At 41.6% G+C, this 22,657-nt stretch overlaps 2 protein-coding genes across 3 annotated transcripts in view; one reads left to right on the top strand and one right to left on the bottom strand.

Moving 5' to 3' along the window:
• The first annotated feature begins 253 nt into the window (after positions 1–253).
• Positions 254–4,891, top strand: LOC123741612 (interphotoreceptor matrix proteoglycan 2). The gene is made up of 6 exons (XM_045714528.1): positions 254–631; positions 1,143–1,353; positions 1,632–1,817; positions 1,929–2,118; positions 3,241–3,324; positions 4,297–4,891. The coding sequence occupies exons 1-6, from the start codon at positions 502–504 to the stop codon at positions 4,378–4,380; spliced, it is 885 nt and encodes a 294-aa protein (XP_045570484.1). The 5' UTR covers positions 254–501; the 3' UTR covers positions 4,381–4,891.
• Positions 4,892–5,847: 956 nt separating this feature from the next.
• The window catches only part of LOC106565365 (unconventional myosin-VI), a 122,284-nt gene continuing 105,474 nt past the window's right edge, over positions 5,848–22,657 (bottom strand). For both annotated transcript variants that reach the window (XM_014132524.2, XM_014132431.2), the window contains 4 exons: positions 17,686–17,786; positions 14,909–15,040; positions 8,772–8,990; positions 5,848–8,487 (listed from right to left, as the gene is read on the bottom strand). In XM_014132524.2, coding sequence (XP_013987999.2) covers positions 8,288–8,487; positions 8,772–8,990; positions 14,909–15,040; positions 17,686–17,786 — 652 coding nt within the window. In that variant the 3' untranslated portion in view covers positions 5,848–8,287. The remainder of the gene's footprint in view (positions 8,488–8,771; positions 8,991–14,908; positions 15,041–17,685; positions 17,787–22,657) is intronic.

Below are 22,657 nucleotides of genomic sequence, written 5' to 3' on the forward strand. Positions count from 1 at the left end.
CATAAAACATTCATTTGAATTCAAATCTCTTCATTTGAAATCTTATACCCAGATTAATTCACTAGTCCTTCATGGGGATGGCATTGGTGATGCTTTAAGATTACTTTCATGTAAAATACTGTATGCCAAAATGGTGTACTCTGTCCCAAATTACCATAACAATGGCCAATACATGGTTTTCTAATTTAAATGGTGTTTGCCATAATGATGTCTTGAGGACTACCATGCCAACCAATACCATTTCCTCCTTAAAACTAAAAGCGAATCAAGTCAGATAGTTTTGAATGTCAACAGAATTACTAGTCAAATTACCGTGAGAGTGGAATCCCAAATGTGAATAAAAGGGAAGTGCTGAAGCATCAAATGTGTGCTCTATACCCATTAATTTAGATAATCTCCCCTCTTTTCCAGCTTCTCCCATATCTGCAATCTAATTTGACAGGATTTAAGCAATTGGAAATCCTCAACTTCAGGAATGGTAGTGTTGTGGTGAACAGCAAGATGAAAGTAGAGAAAGATGTGCCACATAACCTGACACAGGCCGTTCACTGTGTGCTCGAAGACTTCTGCAACGCTGCATCCAAACGACTAGACATTGAGATTGACAGTCGCTACCTGGACATAGAACCTGGTAAGCAATCTCTATACTGGCCTCAGAATGTTCTCACTGTCATAGACAGAAACAGCTCCTATCTAAATGATGGGGGCCCGGAGGATTAATTATACTTCTAGAATGCTCAATCTGGAAAGGTCAAAAGAATGCATGTCACAGCAGCATAACTGCGTTGTCCTCTGCAGATGATGTCAAAAATCATTACTCTCTAGTCTCACAAGCACTTCCCTGGCTAAAACCTCATTACCTGCACCTTATTAAAAACAGACACCTTTATTCACATCAATCAACGTGCCCTCCAGTTTCTCCTTGATCAGTGCTATCCGGGGTTCCTTGGGACGTCCCTACCCTAACCCCTAACCTTAACTGTTACATTTCAACTTCAATATGGGGTATGGACATCCCAAGGATCTCGGATAACATGGACCATTTCTCCTTTGCATGTGAGGACAATGAAGGAAGAAATCGGGGAGAGAGAGGTGAACAGCATTTCATTAATGGTAATGAATTATCCTCTTACTCGTTTCAGCTGACCAAGCAGATCCCTGCAAGTTCTTGGCCTGCAATGAGTTCTCCCAATGTGTGGTAAACAGTTGGACCCAGGAGGCTGAGTGTTTGTGTGACCCTGGCTACAGCACTACGGACGGTCTGCCCTGCCAGAGTATTTGTAACTTGGAGGAAGAATACTGCTTCAACGGGGGCCTTTGTGACATCATCCAGGGTCATGGAGCCACCTGCAGGTAGCCACGAGCTAACCGGCCAAACAGAAAGCTACGGTCCTCACTTTCCACCAACTGAAACACTAGCAACATAGCTCTTCTTGATGTTGTCTTGCACTAATAAAAGATCTATGAAATTCTTCAAGACCTCTTCGGATTCAACAATGCACGTGCCTTGAATCCGAAAGGCATTTTTGACATATTGAGATATACTTTTTATTTTTTTATTTTTTATTGTAGTAGAAGAAACTATAGCCAATGGGGTTGACACTAATCCTGTTTTCTCTCGAACATTTTAGATGTCCTGTAGGGAAATACTGGCACTATCACGGAGAGCGCTGCAATGAGCTGGTGTCGCTGCCTGTAGATCCAGCCATTTTCATAGCCTGCCTGGTGGGAAGCCTCACCTTGGTTTGTGCCATCATAGGCATCTTGGTATTCATAAACAAGAAATGTTTCGGGAACCGAAAGACTGTGACTTTGGTGTAAGCAGGCCTTTTTAACCTTTTTATTTGTTTTAGAGAGTTTTTCTACAATAGCCAGTTGTTGTTTTACAGCTTGGTTATTACGATCTTGTTATCTCCTTTGTGTTATAGGCATACAATTGCTCCCTATGCCTTTGAGAACACATTGAGAGTGAACCCTGTTTTTGAAAATGACGATGGCATCTTGACTCAAGTATCCAGCATAAGTACACCAGCACCCTCGAGTAGTGGTGCTGGTTCTTCCCAAACATCAGAGCAAGAAGCTTTTCGCGCTATTGAAAATATACATCTAAGTATTGAGGTAATCTGTATAGCTCAATTGACCCCATATTCTAAACAAACTAATACCACTAAACCTTATGCAATCATCACCTAATGTTTTCTAATTCCGCTTATGACAAATAATCCTTTCGATTCACAAGAAACAACCTTCTATCCTGGCTATAGTAAGAACAGGGCTGACAAAACAAGAAAAGGGACAGCTTCTTTGTGATTAAAAGTAAAGCTTTAATGAAGTAAAGTCCTCACATAGGTTCTGTGGTACATCTCAAAAACTTCCAGAACAGATCACATAACAAAGGCTTAAAACACTCAGAGAGCACGATGCATTGCCTGAGGAAGACCAGTCGGCTGAAACGCGGTGCGTTCTGAGTATTTCTAATATTATCTGTTCTGTTCTTTTTTTTAAATGCACCACAGATAAATATAACTTTTCTTCATTAAATCTTTATTTTTGAATTGCCAAAGAAGCTCTCCTTGCTTTTACTTTGAATGATCAGCTCTTATGCGCTCCTTTTATTCTTTCCACTCTTATGGGATGGTTAGTTCCTTCAACAAATTCTGAAGGAACGCGTTTCTACTCCATAGTACAGTGAGGTATACTTTCATACACTAAACCCATTCTATAGTATCCTCATTATTCAGTATCCATGAAATTGGATGAACCCTCAATGATACTGTAGAGATTAAAATGTCTGACTGTCTATCAATTCCTAAAATCTATGTGCATGCATTTCAATTCCCCTGCACATAATTGGCCAGATAATATATATATATATATTGTATTAAAGTGATTTTCTGTAGAGATTCATTGTGGTGAGTCGTGATCAATATACTCCAAAACATCCTTGGTTAATTTGAGGTCAGACATTTGAAGACTATTACAGTAGATGACAGTGTCAACAGGATACTCCATGTCAAACCATGCTGGTGAATTAGTAATAGAACCTTGTAGATGTCCAGTCAAACTCATTATCTTCTCTGGAGCATTAATATTACCCAATCTTCACCCTCAATGATGTCTTCCCTTGAAATTATATTTAGTGCCAAACGCATGCCCGCATACCCCTTTAATGCGCTTCTAGTGTGTTCCTTGTGACCTATGAACAGTGTAAAGCTGTGTTTATCTGATATTTTTCCCCAGATCCCCAGACAGCTCTACACAACCAGACCCGACAAGCTAGTCTCTGAAATGGTAGATTTCCATCACTGTATACCACACAACGAGGTAGGGGGGAAAATTCTGATCTTGGGCTCAGTTTGAATGTGTCATATTGTCTAAGGGTAGACGCAGGGTTGGGTAGGTTAAATTCTAAATGTAATCCATTGCAGTTACTTGCTACCTTGTCCAAAATTGTAACCATTAACGTAAAAGTAATCCAAGAAGCAATCATATCATTTTTCAAAAGTATCTAATCTGATTACAATTGTTTTTTCTGGTAACACAACTGATTTCAGCGACTGTTTTTTTGTAATCAGATTGCATGTAATCAGTTACTCCCCAACCCTGCGTAGACCTCAGTTGTCCAATATGTTTATATATTGTATTGAATACTTTCTAGGAAAAGCATTTCAAAGCATTAGAAGGTAAGACATTAGTTGATAAGGTTGATTCTGATTTATTACTTAACCAAACCATAGTTTCTAATGCTGTTGAGCGTTCCATTGCATTTCTTCAAATCAAAAAGTATGATTTAGAAAATGTCAAAGTAAATCACTGGCAGTGACATTGTCCATCTAACATGAGCATAATTACTTATTAATAGGAATAAAAATGATAATTGCAATATCACTGCATACTAAAATTAAATTATTCAAATGATTGTGTGCAAGATAACCTATAAACATTCATAACATGTATTGTTTGTAATGTAGTTAAATAATATGTAATTAATCTGGACGCTATAATCAGCAGCTTGAAAGTCATGAAGGGATCATTTCACAACATTTAGCACTTATGAATGATTATTTTTTTTAAAGTGGGTGTTAATAATGACATACCGGTAAGTATGTACCGTTTAACTATTTTAATTGCATTATATTTATATAATTTACTACTGTTTTGGGTATATTTCAATATGGGTATATTTGGGTAATGGGTATATTTGGGTATGTGTCAATATGATTACAAATGTTACGTGCAATTTCTGACATGAAATAACATTTGATATACCCTTTTTTTCACTTGTCCCCTTTTCAGACGTGGCGACCACCAAATGAGTACCGAACCTGTTGCCTGTTAAGGGCATCAGAAAACGAATGCTTTGAGGTAACTGTTCTTTGATGGCAAATTTCTTGGCACCAAGAGTCTTGGTTGCTTTGAACTTGAGCGGTATACTCAAAATATATCTGGTCTCTTGGAAATTCAAGTCATGGCAGAGGACTCATCTATTACTGGAATTACTGCATACATTACATGGAGACGTGTACCTGGAATCGGATGTTACTGGAATTACTGCATACATGGAGAAGGGTACCTAGGATTGGATGCATATTGCAGATGGCGTGTGGATATCACATGCTGGACTAGAAGGTTGTGTTAAGGTATACCCATCTAATTATACACAGAGTATTTTCCTAACATTGAGTTGCACCCACCCCTTTTTGCCATCAGAACAGCCTCAATTCGTCGGGGCATGGACTCTACAAGGTGTCGAAGGCAATCCATAGGGATGCTGGCCCATGTTGACTCCAATGCTTCCCACAGTTGTCTCAATTTGGCTGAATGTCCTTTGGGTTGTGGACCATTCTTGATACACACAGGAAACTAATGAGCATGAAAAACCCAGCAGCGTAGAAGTTCTTGACACAAACTGGCTCGCCTGGAACCTACCTCCATACCCTGTTCAAAGGCACTTAAATATTTTGTCTTGCCCATTCACCCTCTGAATGGCACACACACATTCACAATTCATCTCAAGGCTTGAAAATCCTTATTTAACCTCTCTCCTCCCCTTCATATACACTGATTGAAGTGGATTTAACAATTGCCATCAATATGGGATCATAGTGTTCACCTTGATTCACCTGGTCAGTCTAGGTCATGGAGAGAGCAGATGTTCGTAATGTTTTGTATATTCAGTGTATATTGAAGGCTAGGAATGTTTTTCAGATACTGTATATCCTTGACAAAGGGTGTTTTTCTTTCCTCACAATGAGGTATTTATTTACACCTTGATACACATGGTTGTATCATCACCTTAGATGAGATATTGCATTAACGTTATTCTAACCTTTGTTCAGTGTCCCAAAAAAGAAAATGAATGTAAATGTTAACGCTTTTAACTTCAGTCATGTTGTTTAAAGCAATACTCCTGTGTATGATTTTAGCATAGTGTTGTGTAGATGCAAAATGTAGTAATACATTGGTGTGGAGAAAGTCAGTATTACAGTATACTGCTGTACGACACATTTCCACCAATCACGTGTGTTTTGAGTACAAGATCAAAAACACACTTGATGTGGATTCCCCCCCCACCCTTTTACATTTTACAGTGAAAAATAAAGTATTTTCCTACAATATCTGAATTTGTGGGGGTCAATTGGTTATTTCATTAAATTGCTCACAATCAAAATGAATTTTCCATCAACATTGTCAAAGGATTGTTATTTTATGATGATGATTATTAGAATATCCATTCAAAGTCTTTGGCTCTTTACTGCCCTTCATTTGGATCAAACAAACAGTCATCAGCCATTTAGGAAGTACAAATAGAAGCAGTCTTGCTATTAATTACAGTATACACAATGATAAAAGGTAGACTACATTTATTTCCTATATTGCAGTGCAACAATCAGCATACAATAGAAGTTAAATCTGAAATGGAAAAATAGCTACAAAGATTACACTGAGGAACGTGTAGTGTCAACATTATTATTTCACTATACAGAAAAAAATAAACAAGGATATCACTCTCATTATTACATTGTTAATAAATGATAACTGCTGGTCCACAATGAGATGACGGACTCATAAGAAAGTCAAATATCAGCAAATGGAGTCAGGTAATCTAGATATCAAACCTGAAGGACAAAATAACACAATCACATTTACAAACCTTCAACATGGTTATAGATGGGTTAGCAGCTAGCTGACATCATCACGAAAAATATGTACGCGCGTTTCCATGGGGCAGTCGTCAGTGGTGTTTGTTGTGATTCTGGACGGCCAGATTGCTAGCAAGAATGACAAACTGCCATGTGGGAAATTGTAAGTGGCTCGTTTCATCTTGTTCTTGGTACCATGTCTTCTTTTGAGGTGTTTTGACTGATTTCATGTCAATAATAATATGGCTAGAATTCGCTAGCTAGCTAAACAACAACTAACAATGTATTTGAGAGACAAGTGGTCATTGTGCACATTTATGTTTTCAATAAACATTGGAGATGAAATATAGCTTAAATGTTGTCAACAATTTAAGCCTACACTGTCTGTTTCGCCCCATTGGTTGTGCACGCATCAGTTTTGTTGCTAAACCAACCCATCTATTAAAATAGTTTGACAATTGCATTTTTTTAATTTTATATTAGTGATGAACAGAAAGCGCTTGGGAGTTCCCTCTATGAAAATACATTTACAAATGCCTACAAATCCTATGATTGAAAAAATGTATAAACTTCTTTTAAAGGTCCACTGCAGCTGTTTTTGTCTCAATATTAAAATAATTTCTGATTAACAATTAGTACCTTACTGTAATTGTTTTCAATTAAAATTGTCAAAAAGGAACAAAAATTAGCTTCTTAGCAAAGACCAATTATTAAGCAAGAATTTAGCTAGGACTATCTGGGAGTGGTCTAAGTAGGGAGGGGAAAACAGACAATTTGCTGTTATTGGCAGAGAGGTTTGGAACTCTTTTTCTTACTGGTCTATTAACTAATTCACCATGGAAGGCCAAATCTACATCCCACCAAAACAGGCTGAAATTTCAGGTGGTCTTTTCAAACATCTCTAACACATTATCAGAATTTTCACAGTATTAATCCAACCTCATATTGTAGCTTGGAAATATGTATAAAACACAGGAAAACCATGTTTTTGACTACACTGAGCCTCCTCTTTTTCCATCCTCTTTTTCTTTCACCATGACATATTCATAGATAATAGGTAGAATCTACCGCTGTGTGGCCTTCTCTGTCCCACTATTGTTTGTGGAGATATATTCTGATGAAGGTTGACTGCCGGAAAGTTCAGCTATAATTAAATTACATTTGCATCTGACTGGATGTGTGCAGATACTTTTTCCCTGTTTATCCAACTATGACCAAAAAAAATAAATAAAAGATATTCGGAAAGTGTATATTTTCACAGCACCCCAAAGTGGTTTGTGCTCCACTTAATCCATGAGAGTTGTGGGTTAACAATGACATGCATAATTCAGTATTAGCTAAAATTAAGATGTTATTGTAGATACAGTATAACAAATACAAAGAAAGTGTAGTAACTAAATGCAACATGTCCCAGCATCACTGCAGCAACAAATAATCTGTTCTATTTGGACAATAACACTACTTATGACCTGCTTTATGCTGAAAAGGTAAACCCTAAATCCTAATTATACAAGATAACATGTCGACACAATCAGTTATTCCCAGAGCTCATAAAGCCAAATACTTGTAACATTTATTCAATCAAATATAATAGTTCCAACAGTGCTTCGTTTTCATTTAGCAATGAAACAAGGAAGTGCAGCTTTGAAACGTGTCTCAATAATATCAAATAGTTTTAAGGCCTCGTAGTAAAAATTGAATTTAAGCGTAGGCCATTGCATGAAGACGGGATGTATATTGGTCTTTATTTTCACACAGCAAAATAAAGAAACAAAACCAACAAAAATGTCAGAAATCTACTTTTAAAAAACACAACAAAGATCTAAGTAAAACTTTGAAATGCCCTCGGTGAGATAATTAACCGTTGACCGAGTTTGGGAAACGCTCGGCTATCTGTGCACGTTTTGGTTTTAGCCCTAACATTAGGGCTAAAACATTTTAGCTCAAAAATTATCAAAGCTTGATCATTAGTTGATTATTCGAATCAGCTGTGTAGTGCTAGGGCAAAAACCGAAACATGTACCCCTTGGTTTGGGAAACCCTGCGTTAGCCTGAAAGGCTGCTATGATAGAGGGTGCTTCTGCCCTTTTCCCTTTATTTATTGCATTCCTACTGAGCCTATGGACATTGGTGGTCCCTCTGGTTCACTGGAGGAGGTTCTGTAGCATGGCTGTGGCATACGTGGGCCTGGCCTGCTTGCTTTCGATGGCGTTTCGCAGGTATGTGATCCCGTCGCAGCGTTCCCAGATCTCCTCAAACTGCCGAGGCAGGATCTCAGCCCCTCTCTTCCGGGTCAGCCCGGTCTCTTCCAGGCTTAGCTCACACATCTCCATGTCGTCTTTCCCTGAGGATGGAGGGAGGGAGAGAGATAGAGAGAGACACTGACAGTCAAAACAGCATTTAATAGGGTAGGGAGAATGTATACACAGAGATGATATATATGATTGAATAGGGATATTTTCAGGACACGTACAAAACCATCTACTTGACACACTCATAATTACTGACCAACTAAATGTAATACCTAAAACATGCACTAATACATACTGCGCTTAGAGTTTCATATTACAAACACATCAATGTACATATCCAGAAGATATCAAAGCTGATCCAGCTGGAGGGACCCACCTGCCACCAGCAGGATGGGCTGCTTGTCTGGGTGCAGTTCCAACTGCCTGGCGATCCAGGGCCCGTCAAAGTGGGCGTACCACCAGCCCTTCTTCTTGTTCTGGGGGTCCTTGTACTGGTCAGCGGGCCGGATGAAGAGAATGCGGAAGTATCGCTGCTGGCGGTTCATGGCCATCTCCTGCTGCTGGGTGGCCGTGGCCCGGGCCGGGTTCTGTTGGGCTGTATGTGGCGGGTTTGATGTCATTATACTGCCAGACTATGATATTATGTGATTACATTGGGAATTAGGGGTGTTTTTGTTTGGTAAGAGGAGCAATCCTGTGTTGGTCCCATGTGGCTCAGTTGGTAGAGCATGGCGCTTGCAACGCCAGGGTTGTGGGTTTGATTCCCACGTGGGACGAGTATGGAAAGAGAGTATGAAAATGTATGCACTCACTAATGTAAGTCGCTCTGGATAAGAGCGTCTGCTGAATGACTAAAATGTACAATTTTATGTACAATTTTATACAGAGAAGAGTCCATTAATGTTTGAAGCAATTTCCTCTCTGAAGTTAAGAGCATGACTGAGTTAAAGGGGTGAATCTTTGGGTGGTGGAAGTAAGCAAAAACATGAAACTCTGAAAATATGAGACATCAAAGATGAGATAAAATACACAAACGCATGCCATGGGGTGAAGCCAGGTAAGCTGCTTACAAGGCAGACTTTCAAGAACTTGCTTCCTGAAGCCAAACCAAAGGCAAAGTAAATGGGACCTTCGAGAAAGCTTTCACATCAATAGAGACATATGCAAATACAGGAAAAGCAACTAAATCTGTCTGTTCCTGGGATGAAAAAGAAATTAAGGGCAAACAAAGGAGACTGTAGCTTTCATGTGCGTGAAGAATACATTTACTTTAAAAGTGTTTTCCAACTGCTCCTGTTTTTGGGGTCCGAGGTGAATGCATCATGCTTGGCTGGTTTCCGGGTTGAGGTGAATGCATCATGCTTGGCTGGTTTCCGGGTTGAGGTGAATGCATCATGCTTGGCTGGTTTCCGGGTTGAGGTGAATGCATCATGCTTGGTTGGTTTCCGGGTTGAGGTGAATGCATCATGCTTGGTTGGTTTCCGGGTTGAGGTGAATGCATCATGCTTGGCTGGTTTCCGGGTTGAGGTGAATGCATCATGCTTGGTTGGTTTCCGGGTTGAGGTGAATGCATCATGCTTGGCTGGTTTCCAGGTTGAGGTGAATGCATCATGCTTGGCTGGTTTCCGGGTTGAGGTGAATGCATCATGCTTGGCTGGTTTCCGGGTTGAGGTGAATGCATCATGCTTGGTTGGTTTCCGGGTTGAGGTGAATGCATCATGCTTGGTTGGTTACCGGGTTGAGGTGAATGCATCATGCTTGGCTGGTTTCCAAGCCCAAGATGAATGCATCATGCTTGACTGTTTTCAAATCAAATAACATTTTATTGGTCACATACTCATGGTTAGCAGATGTTATTGCGATTGTAGCGAAATGCGGTATGCTTCTAGATCCGACAGTGCAGCAGTATCTAACAGTATCTGCAGGTAATATCTAACAATTCCACAACAAAATCTAATGCACACAATATAGTAAAGGAATGGGATGAGAATATATAAGTATAAAATATATGGATGAGCAGTGACAGAGCAGCTAAGATGCAATAGATAGTAAAGAATAGAGAGTGAAGGATACAGTATAGAGTATATACATATGAGATGAGTAATGCGAGATATGTAAACATTCTTAAAGTGACATTATTAAAGTGACTAGTGTTCCATTTATTAAAGTGGCCAAAAATATCAAGTCTGTATGTAGGCAGCCGCCTCTCTGTGCTAGTGGTGGCTGTTTAACAATCTGATGGCCTTGAGATTGAAAAACATCTTCTATCTCTCTGTCCCAGCTTTGATGCACCTGTACTGACCTCGCCATCTGGATGGAAGCGGGGTGAACAGGCAGTGGCTCGGGTGGTTGTTGTCCTTGATGATCTGTTTGGCCTTCCTGTGACATCGGGTGCTGTAGGTGTCTTGGAGGGCAGGTAGTTTGCCCCGGTGATGCGCTGTGCAGACCGCACCACCCTCTGGAGAGCCCTGCGGTTGTGGGCGGTGCAGTTACCGTACCAGGCGGTGATACAGCCCGACAGGATGCTCTCAATTGTGCACCTGTAAAAGTTAGTGAGGGTTTTCGGTGACAAGCCACATTTTTTCTGCCTCCTGAGGTTGAAGAGGCGCTGTTGCGCATTCTTCACCACAGTGTCAGTGTCTGTGTGCGTGGACCATTTCAGTTTCTCGGTGATATGTACACTGAGGAACTTTAAAAAACCTTCCACCTTCTCCACTACTGTCCCATTGATGTGGATGGGGGGGTGCTCCCTTTGCTGTTTCCTGAAGTCCACGATCATCTCTTTTGTTTTGCTGACATTGAGTGAGAGGTTATTTTCCTGACACCACACTCCGAGGGCCCTCACCTCCTCCCTGTAGGCGGCCTCGTCGTTGTTGGTAATCAAGCCTACCACTGTTGTGTCGTCTGCAAACTTGATGATTGAGTTGGAGGCGTGCATGGCCATGCAGTCGTGGGTGAACAGGAAGTACAGGAGGGGGCTGAGAATGCACCTTTGTGGGGCCCCAGTGTTGAGGATCAGCAGAGTGGAGATGTTGTTTTCTACCTTCACCACCTGGGGGCGGCCCGTCAGGAAGTCCAGGACCCAGTTGCACAGGGCGGGGTCGAGACCCGGGGTCGAGACCCGGGGTCTCAAGCTTAATGATGAGTTTGGAGGGTGTTGAATGCATCATGCCTGGCTGTTTTCCAGGTCCGAGGTGAACACAACATGCTTGGCTGGTTTCTGGGTCTGAGGTGAACACAACATGCTTGGCTGGTTTCTGGGTCTGAGGTGAACCCAACATGCTTGGCTGGTTTCTGGGTCTGAGGTGAACACATCATGCTTGGCTGGTTTCTGGGTCTGAGGTGAATACATCATTCTTGGCTGGTTTCTGTGTCTGAGGTGAATACATAATTATTGGCTGGTTTCTGGGTCTGAGGTGAATACATCATGCTTGGCTGGTTTCTGGGTCTGAGGTGAATACATCATGCTTGGCTGGTTTCTGGGTCTGAGGTGAATACATCATTCTTGGCTGGTTGGAGCGAGTGGTCATGGTAGTGCACCAGTAAACCCGATGAGGCGTCGTGGCAGCTGAGTCTTATTGGACGGGAGCTACAGTAGGTTTTGGAGCCGGGCTTTTTAGAATACTAATTGAATGTCTGAAAAGAACAGGCGGGCTATTTATAAAATGTGCATTAATCCTCCTCCATCATCATGAGAAGAGATGACGCAATGGAGACACCCCTGTTTTTACCGTCTAGGGCTCACTGGAGCGTTGCTGCTTTTTCTTGCTTCTATACCATGTTAATACGACAGGAATGCAAATATGTGACATTTTCCCATTTTAAAAGCTTGCCAGGCACATTGGTCAAGTAGTGTTGTCATGATACCAGAATTTTGACTTTGATACAATACAGTTTTAATATCACAATACTCGATACCAAACTGATACCACAGCAAAAAAAAAACAAGGCATATTAACCAAAGTGACAGAATGGCAATTGATCCAGACAGATAACTCTGCTCCTCCTACAATCGCTGGGCATCATTTCAGTTCAATATCATTTCATTTGAAAAATGTTTTAGAGACAGTTGATGAATTAATGCATACATGGCTATATAAATCATACACTCAATTTTACTTTGTTTTTTACCAATCTAACTACATAACAGTAATCATTTATTTGAATGGTAAATCTCTATTGATAAACTGGGTAAATCAAGGCCTATTCACAATACAGGTGAATGCATATTCAATAGTAGTCATTGAGCATGCATTGAGTTACTGAGCTTATTTTGGCTGATTTCATGGGGCTTCAGATGACAATCTGCTTCCCTTCCATTTGGGACTTGTGTTGTACTGATCAACATTTGCATAGAAGTATCTTCTTTTAGAAAAGTGTGCCCTGTCTCTTTAACCAGTAAGAACGTCATTGACGAAGCCATAGGGGGCCGGCCCGTCAGAGCCCTATTCACACACAGTTACATTTACATTTAACATTTAAGTCATTTAGCAGACGCTCTTATCCAGAGCGACTTACAAACAGTTGGTTCAATAGATAATCTTTGGAAGAAAGAGACTGATGAAGTGAATTAATAAAGTTTTGGTGGCAATCAGCTTTGAAATCAGCATATTTTGCGTTATGGTTTGCATATTATCACAAACAAAGTACTAATGTTCTAGTAAGGGAAGTTATCTTACAAAGCTGGAAGCTAACAGTATCTTCTTGCATTGTAACGTGTTCCAGCTGGTAAGGACATTGTTTTGCCAATAGTTTCAACAGTTCTACATGCCGTGTTGCAATATTCAAGTGTGTTAACTTCTGTGCAGCATGCGGGAGGAGCTAACATGATGCAGACTCCCAGTGCAGGCTAAGTGGAGGATGAGGGAGGAGCTAAGATGATGCAGACTCCCAGTGCAGGCTAAGTGGAGCATGAGGGAGGAGCTAACATGATGCAGACTCCCAGTGCAGGCTAAGTGGAGCATGAGGGAGGAGCTAACATGATGCAGATTCCCAGTGCAGGCTAAGTGGAGCATGAGGGAGGAGCTAACATGATGCAGACTCCCAGTGCAGGCTAAGTGGAGCATGAGGGAGGAGCTAACATGATGCAGACTCCCAGTGCAGGCTAAGTGGAGCATGAGGGAGGAGCTAACATGATGCAGACTCCCAGTGCAGGCTAATTGGAGCATGAGGGAGGAGCTAACATGATGCAGACTCCCAGTGCAGGCTAAGTGGAGCATGAGGGAGGAGCTAACATGATGCAGACTCCCAGTGCAGGCTAAGTGGAGCATGAGGGAGGAGCTAACATGATGCAGACTCCCAGTGCAGGCTAAGTGAAGGATGAGGGAGGAGCTAAGATGATGCAGACTCCCAGTGCAGGCTAAGTGGAGCATGAGGGAGGAGCTAACATGATGCAGACTCCCAGTGCAGGCTAAGTGGAGCATGAGGGAGGAGCTAACATGATGCAGACTCCCAGTGCAGGCTAAGTGGAGCATGAGGGAGGAGCTAACATGATGCAGACTCCCAGTGCAGGCTAAGTGGAGCATGAGGGAGGAGCTAACATGATGCAGACTCCCAGTGCAGGCTAAGTGGAGCATGAGGGAGGAGCTAACATGATGCAGACTCCCAGTGCAGGCTAAGTGGAGCATGAGGGAGGAGCTAGCATGATGCAGACTCCCAGTGCAGGCTAAGTGGAGCATGAGGGAGGAGCTAACATGATGCAGACTCCCAGTGCAGGCTAAGTGGAGCATGAGGGAGGAGCTAACATGATGCAGACTCCCAGTGCAGGCTAAGTGGAGGATGAGGGAGGGGCTAACATGATGCAGATTCCCAGTGCAGGCTAAGTGGAGGATGAGGGAGGAGCTAACATGATGCAGACTCCCAGTGCAGGCTAAGTGGAGCATGAGGGAGGAGCTAACATGATGCAGACTCCCAGTGCAGGCTAAGTGGAGCATGAGGGAGGAGCTAACATGATGCAGACTCCCAGTGCAGGCTAAGTGGAGCATGAGGGAGGAGCTAACATGATGCAGACTCCCAGTGCAGGCTAAGTGGAGCATGAGGGAGGAGCTAACATGATGCAGATTCCCAGTGCAGGCTAAGTGGAGGATGAGGGAGGAGCTAACATGATGCAGACTCCCAGTGCAGGCTAAGTGGAGCATGAGGGAGGAGCTAACATGATGCAGACTCCCAGTGCAGGCTAAGTGGAGCAGGCACGGTGCTTTTGACCTATAAGGGGGACATCGGCTGCGCTGATAGACAGACATGATCCGTGAAACACATTTAACAAAAGTATTGTTTTTCATGTTCTAGTATTGAAAAAGTAGCGAAGTTTCGGGAATATCGTGCAGAAAGAAATAAAAAACAGATGAAAGAAACTGATAAAAAAAGGATGCTACTGTAGAAAACGCAGAGTCCTTAATGGACACATAGTGATAGCGGGGTTAAGCCAGAACGCGTTAATGTCTGAACACAATCCTGGGTTGAGGAGGGCAGTCTACAGTAGCACAACATCCCAGGACGGGGAATCTCACTCACCATAGTCAGTGATAGATTTGGGGGCCCTCTGCTCAGCAGCTGTGTCACGTTTCTTGTTCTTGGATTTCCAGGCGTGGTAGACCTTGAGACGGCGATGGAACTCCTCCCTGCATGCCGCCAGCAGCTCAATATCTACACAGGGATGACAACAGTAATTTAAACGTGCTTAAGGTTATAGGAGTAGGCCCTTCTCTTTTATGCCAACATTAATGTAATTTCTGTGAAACAAATGTGGAATATTTTCTATACCACTACCAATAAAATATATACTGAAAAAAATATATAAATGCAACATGTAAAGTGTTGGTCCCATGTTTCATGAGCTGAAATAAAAGATCCCATACATTTTCCATACGCCCAAAAAGATTATTTCTCAAAAATGTTGTGCACAGATTTACATCCCTGTTAGTGAGCATTTCTCCTTTGCCAAGCTAATCCATCCACCTGATAGGTTTGGCATATCAAGAAGCTGATTAAACAACGTGACCATTACACAGGTGCACCTTTGTCTATACAATGCCAGAGGTCTCAAGTTGATGGAGAATGCAATTGGCATGCTGACCGCAGGAATGTCCACCAGAGCTGTTTCCAAAGAATCAAATGTTAATTTCTCTACCATAAGCCGCCTCGAACGTCGTTTTAGAGAATTTGGCAGTACATCCAACAGGCCTCAACCGCAGACCACGTGTAACCATGCCAGCCCAGGACCGCCACATCCGGCTTCTTCACCTGTGGGATCGTCTGAGACCAGCTACCCGGACAGCTGATGAAACTGTTGGTTTGCACAACCAAAGAATTTATGCACAAAACTGTCAGAAACTGTCTCAGGGAAGCTCATCTGCATGCTCGTCGCCTCACCAGGGTCTTGACCTGACTGCAGTTTGGCGTCAGTGGGCAAATGCTCACCTTCACTGGCATGCTGGAGAAGTGTGCTCTTCACAGATTAATCCAGGTTTCAACTGTACCGGGCAGATGGCAGACAGTGTGTACGGTGTCGTGTGGGCGAGTGATTTTTATGTCAACGTTTTGAACAGAGTGCCCCATTGTGGTGGTGGGGTTATGGTATGGGCAGGCATAAGCTACGGACAACGAACACAATTGCATTTTATCGATGGCAATTTGGATGCACAGAGATACCGTGACAAGATCCTGAGGCCCATTGTGGTGCCCTTCATCTGCCGCCATCACCTCATGTTTCAGCTTGATAATGCACAGCCCCATGTCGAAAGGTCCCATGCATACTCAACAGACATGTCACGCATTAAGCCTGTTTGGGATGCTCTGGATCGACACATATGACAGTGTTCCAGTTCCTGCCATTATCCAGGAACTTCACATACACATTGAAGAGGAGTGGGACAACATTCCACAGGCCACAATCAACAGCCTGATAAACTCTATGCGAAGGAGATGTGTCTCGCCACATGAGGCATATGGTGGTCACACCAGTTACTGACTGGTTTTCTGATCCACGGCCCTACTTTTTTTTACGGTATCTGTGACCAACATAAGCATATCTGCATTCCCAGTCATGTGAAATCAATAGATTGGGGCCTAATTTATTTATTTAAATTGACTAATTTCCTTGTATGAACTATAACTCAGTAAAATCTTTGAAATTGTTGCATGTTGCGATTATATTTTTGTTCAGTATAATTTCTGTGAATCAAATGTGGAGTATTTTCTATACCTCCTTTACCAATAAAATGTTGGTTATATCGATATAGTTTGAACCTTCACAACTGGCCCAATGGACAGTGAACAGGTAAGTCTACACTCACATACAATCGTTGCAATGTTTTTTATAAACAGATACGATATCGATATGGAAAAATGCAAATTATAACGATACAGATTTTCCATATTGGTGCCCATCACTAGGTACACGTAATAATATTCAAGGTAATACTCAAGTTTTAATCTGCACCGGTCAGGAAACAACAAACATTAAAATTGGGGGTTGTGGACATAGGTCAGACAGCGAAAATGCGAGGAGAGAAAGCTGTAATAGGATGGGTGTAAATAACTCAAAGGGCCGTGGAGAACGTAACAAAGTCGTTACAACCCTCCAGATTTAATTTCCATCACAATTAATGCATTAGACAATTAGCCAGTTTCCCATCCATTCATATAGGGGACTTCAGGGCTGCGAACTAAATGAATCGGGCTATTAGCAGAACTGTTGGTCCGGAGCGCTCCCTAACTGCCAGCTGGCCTATTCATCTGTGGATTCAGACAGACGGTAGACTCTCCTCCATGTTTTACTACTGAAACTGCTAGAGAGCAAAACACTATAATCCACCATAATGGTAATCATTTCATCGTCTGCCACCGGACTGCATCCTTATTAACGTAGCAGCTGTGCGTACACTCTCCCGTCGGCCCTGGTCGACATAGAATTCCCGTCAGTTTCGCCCAGCTGCAATCTCCTCGAAATTACCCTTTGGCTGTCCCTGAAAACTATAGGAGAAATCACACCAAGGCAGGAAATTCAAGAGCGGGGCGAAAAAAATAAAAAAAATACATACCACACTTTTGAAGAGGTTACATTACTGAAAACACGACCAGATGTTCTATTATTAACAGAGGGGTTGAATTAATGATGGCGTGAGTGATGGAGGTGCACAGAGCAGGATCAAGAATCTCCCCGAGAGCGCAACACCTTGCCTGTTTCTCCCAGGGCTTTTTCAGAGTAGCATAGTGAATGGATGGGGCCCCATGCTGATAGTAGCCCTTCAGGGCTGGTAGTGGTGAGAGGGGTTGGGGGAAAGTCTTACCGCACGAGGTGTTGATGACATCCCGCAGCTCGGCGTATTTCCACTTGCTCAGGTCGTACTTCTTCACGCCACCGGCTTTAAGTGCCTGCACCTGTGAACCCCTGCAGTCTCGGCAAGCAAGGGAGAGAAGAGAGGAAGTCAATTTAATCGTAATTGAACATCTGACAGGTCCGAGCAGTGGGACGTCTCGGAATCCCAACTCGGATTGGCGCACCATAGTGCTGTGGTCATGTTCAGAAACTAAACTACTGGTAACAAATCAGAGAAGTTATCAAATGATAAGTTGGGAAAAAAGGGGGAAATCTGTCTGTAGGGTAGCCGGGCTGCAAGTATATGCCCATTTCACCCTATAACCTACTCCCTAGTCCCCACCCACTAGGGCTGTTCCCGACAACAACAAAAAAATAAAGTCTGGTCAAAATGTTAAAACGTGTATTTTTCCATGTGTTATACTAAAATCAACTATAAATGCATTGAGCTCATTGTTTGATGAAATAAGACAAATAACTCAAGAGTGAGCCAGAGATCAAGATAACCTGACCATCCTCTTCCCGCTCCTACTGGCTTTCGCAGGTTCTAATGTTTCTCTCCTGAAGTGGCTGGTAATACGCAACACAAGGAATCGGCAACCTTTCATGTGGAATTCCAATTTATCTTCCCATTTCTACCGATCTGTGTGCAAGTTATGGTTTTCATATGCACATTTTTGTGGAACAGTTTAATTCAATTTATAATAAGGTCTACATATCTCAAAATCATTGTCATTTATCAAAATTCTATCAAAATCTAAATGAAAATTATACAAACCTAAAAAGTAACTTATATTGCCATTTCCAACTACATAAAAATAGCCTATAAAGCCAACAAATAAAAACATTGTAGCCTGCAGGGAGAAAATATCCCGATAAAAATAAAAATTCTATAAATCACATTGGCTACATTGCAACAAATTTGAAACATTGTATCCATTGGGTCCCTCCAGAAGCCATTGCTAGCAAACTTGCAACATTATAAAATATTCTGGGCCAGTGAGCTCGGGACAAAGACAGCTGTAGGCTATTTGCGCAAGGGATAAAAAGTAATCAGGTAGGCCTATTTTATGATGTTTCCACTGGATCAGAGAGCTGGAAAGATTTTTCAAATACATTGTCATTCTCAATGGATGTAAAAACAGACTTCATTCGCTTGATGTTTGAGGTATAGAAAACATTACATTGAGAAGCTCCACAGCTCATTAGCGGTGGCGAGTTAAGCCAATCAAAAGTACCATCAGATCCCAAATGAGCACATTTCTATGCCTACATTTGCAGGCAGGCCAGGTATCCTATAGGCCTCATTCTATGCGTAATCAGGTGCGTGTCCTTATTCAAAATTGACAGGAGTGCTCAAAATAAAAGACAGTGACTAAATTGACAACATTTGTAAGTGGAATTAAATAAACCAAAACATTTCTCAAAAGTGTAGCATAGGTTGTGCACTCTACAAACAATGTGTCCACATCGACAGTGAGAACAGTAAAAGACTGGAATAATAACATATTGAATGCATTAACAGAAATAACCGTAACCAAACAAACATTGTAAAACAGAAATTATAGGAATTAATGGTAAATGTACTACTGGTGATATACGTAATGGAGAATTGATAGACACCAACTATTCACACAATGAAGTTATGAAAAAATGTATGTGCACAAATTTGCGTGAGAACGCGCATTCTGGAGAGATGTAAATTGTACATCTCAGCCACACTCCGCTTCTTTGACTGATGGGCGCGAATAAGACAGGTGTCTCGTGTGCCTATATATATATATATATATATATATATATATATTTCTTTTATACATAGTACCAGTCAAAAAGAGACACCTACTCATTCAAGTGTTTTTCTACATTTTTTGTACTATTTTCTACATTGTAGAGTAATAGTGAAGACATCAAAACTATGAATAAACACAATTGGGATCATATAGTAAACAAACAGGTGTTAAATCAAAATACATTTTATATTTGAGATTCTTCAAATAGGCACCCTTTGTCTTGACAGCTTTGCACACTCTTGCCATTCTCTCAACCAGCTTCACCAGGAATGCTTTTCCAAAAGTCTTGAAGGAGTTCCCACATATGCTAAGCACCACACACCGCTTCTTTGACTGTGCCATCCCCGTGGCCTCCACAACGGATTAGTCTCGGCCTCCACAACGGATTAGTCTCGGCCTCCACAACGGATTAGTCTCGGCCTCCACAACGGATTAGTCTCGACCTCCACAACGGATTAGGCTGCTTTTCCTTCACTCCGCGGTCCGGATCATACCAAACCACCTCAATTTGGTTGAGGTCGGGGGATTCTGGAGGCCAGGTCATCTGATGCAGCACTCCATCATTCTCATTTCTTGGTAAAATAACCCTTACACAGCCTGGAGGTGTGTTGGGTAATTATCCTGTTGAAAAACCAATGACAGTCCCACTAAGCCCAAACCAGATGGGATGGCATATCACTGCAGAATCTTGTGGTAGCCATGCTGGAAAAGTGTGTTTTGAATTCTAAATAAATCACTGACAGTGTCACCATCAAAGCACCCCCACACCATAACACCTCCTCCTCCATGCTTTACGTGGGAAATACACATGCAGAGATCATCCGTTCACCCACACCGCATTTCACAAAGACATGGCGGTTGGAACCAAAAATCTCCAATTTGGACTCCAGACCAAAGGACACATTTCCACCAGTCTAATGTCCATTGCTTGTGTTTCTTGGCCCAAGCAAGTCTTTTCTTATTGTGTCCTTTAATGGAGGTATCTTTGCAGCAATTTGACCATGAAGGCCTGATTCACACAGTCTCCTCTAAACAGCTGATGTTGAGATGTGTCTGTTACTTGAACTCTGTAAAGCATTTATTTGGGCTGCAATTTGAGGCTGGTAACTAATGAACTCATCCTCTGCAGCAGAGGTAACTCTGCGTCTTCCATTCCTGTGGCGGTCATCATGAGAGCCATTTTCATCATAGCGCTTGATGCTTTTTACGACTGTACTTGATTAAACTTTCAAAGTTCTTTACATTTTCTGGATTGACTGACCTTTATGTCTTAAAGTAATGATGGACTGTCATTTCTCTTTGCCTATTTGAGCTGCTCTTGCCATAATATGGACTTAGTCTTTTACCAAATAGAGCTATGATCTGTATACCACCCCTACCTTGTCACAACACAACTGATTGGCTCAAACGCATTAAGGAAAGAAATTCCAAAAATACATTTTTAATGCCGCACACCTGTTAATTGAAATTAATTCCAGGTGACTACCTCATGAAGCTGGTTGAGAGAATTCCAAGAATGTGCAAAGCTGTCATCAAGGCAAAGGGTGGCTATTTGAAGAATCTCAAATATAAAATATATTTAGATTTGTTTAATACTTTTCCATATGTGTTACTTCATAGTTTTGATGTCTTCACTATTAATCGGCAATGTAGAAAATAGTAAAATAAGGAAAAACCCTTGAATTAGTTGACCAACAGTCTATCGACCAAACAATTGATCAGTCGACAAATTGGGGTCAGCCCTACCACCCACCCACCCTGAATCAGTGTGTTCCTGGGCTTACTTAACCTCTCTAGGGTAGGGGGCAGTATTTTCACGACCGGATGAAAAACGTACCCAAATTAAACGATCTACTACTCGGGCCCAGGAACTAGAATATGCATATTAGTAGATTTGGATAGAAAACACTGAAGTTTCTAAAACTGTTTGAATGATGTCTGTGAGTATAACAGAACTCATATGGCAGGCAAAAAAACCTGAGAAAAATCTAACCAGGAAGTGAGAATTCTGGTGCTTGTAGTCCTTTCAAGTCATTGCCAATCGAACACACAGTGAGTTAGGGTCCATTTTGCACTTCCTAAGGCTTCCACTAGATGTCAACAGTCTTTAGAAAGTTGTTGGAGGCGTCTATGATGAACAGAGACTGAACAGAGACTGAACAAGAAGGCTGGGAAGTTGGTGACCCAGGGAAGGACATCAGTTCATTGACGCGCATTCACGTGCACGGTAGCTGTGTTCCAAAACGTTTTTCAAGACACTGGAACCGTCCCGTTGGAATATTACTGAAGTTTCACATTCTAAAGGCCCTAAGGATTTATGCTTTACAACGTTTGACATGTTTGAACGAACGAAAATCTAATTTTTTAAACTTTTCTTCGTGACATTTTCCGCGTGCTTCCTACATTTGGAGTAGCTGAACTGAACGCGCGAACAACAAGGAGCTATTTGGACATAAATTATGGAGTTTATCGAACAAAACAACATTTATTGTGGACCTGGGATTCCTGGAAGTGCCTTCTGATGAAGATCAAAGGTAAGTGAATATTTATAACGGTATTTAATATTTTAGATGACTCCAAAATGGCGGGTATCTGTATTGCCTAGTGTATTTTTCTGAGCGCAGTACTCAGATTATTGCAAAGTGTGCTTTCCCAGTAAAGTTATTTTGAAATCTTTCACAGCGTTAGCATAAAGGAGATGTTCATCTATAATTCTTTGAATGACAGTTTAATATTTTATCAACGTTTATGACAAGTATTTTTGTAAATTATAGTGCTGATTCACTGGTAGTATTGGAGGCAAAATATTTTCTGAACGTCACGCGCCAATGTAAAATGCTGTTTTTAGATATAAATATGAACTTGATCGAACAAAAAATGCATGTATTGTGTAACATGATGTCCTACGAGTGTCATCTGATGAAGATCGTCAAAGGTTAATGCTTCATTTAGCTGTGTTTTGGGTATTTGTGATGCATGCTAGTTACTTGGAAATGGCTGTGTGGTTTTTTGTGTCTATGTACTATCCTAACATAATCTAATGTTTTGCTTTTGCTGTAAAGCTTTTTTGAAATCGGACAACGTGGTTCGATTCAGGAGAAGTGTATCTATAAAATGGTGTAAAATAGTCCTATGTTTGAGAACTTTGAATTA

This window comes from Salmo salar, chromosome ssa01 (assembly GCF_905237065.1).
Source record: "Salmo salar chromosome ssa01, Ssal_v3.1, whole genome shotgun sequence".
Taxonomy (NCBI): domain Eukaryota; kingdom Metazoa; phylum Chordata; class Actinopteri; order Salmoniformes; family Salmonidae; genus Salmo; species Salmo salar.

Bases quoted from the DNA above. Each gene is read 5' to 3' on its own strand.
- LOC123741612 (XM_045714528.1), top strand. From the start codon at position 502: ATGAAAGTAGAGAAAGATGTGCCACATAACCTGACACAGGCCGTTCAC. The intron at 1,354-1,631 runs GTAGCCACGAGC...CGAACATTTTAG, and splicing joins GGTCATGGAGCCACCTGCAG to ATGTCCTGTAGGGAAATACT. The intron at 1,818-1,928 runs GTAAGCAGGCCT...TTTGTGTTATAG, and splicing joins CGAAAGACTGTGACTTTGGT to GCATACAATTGCTCCCTATG.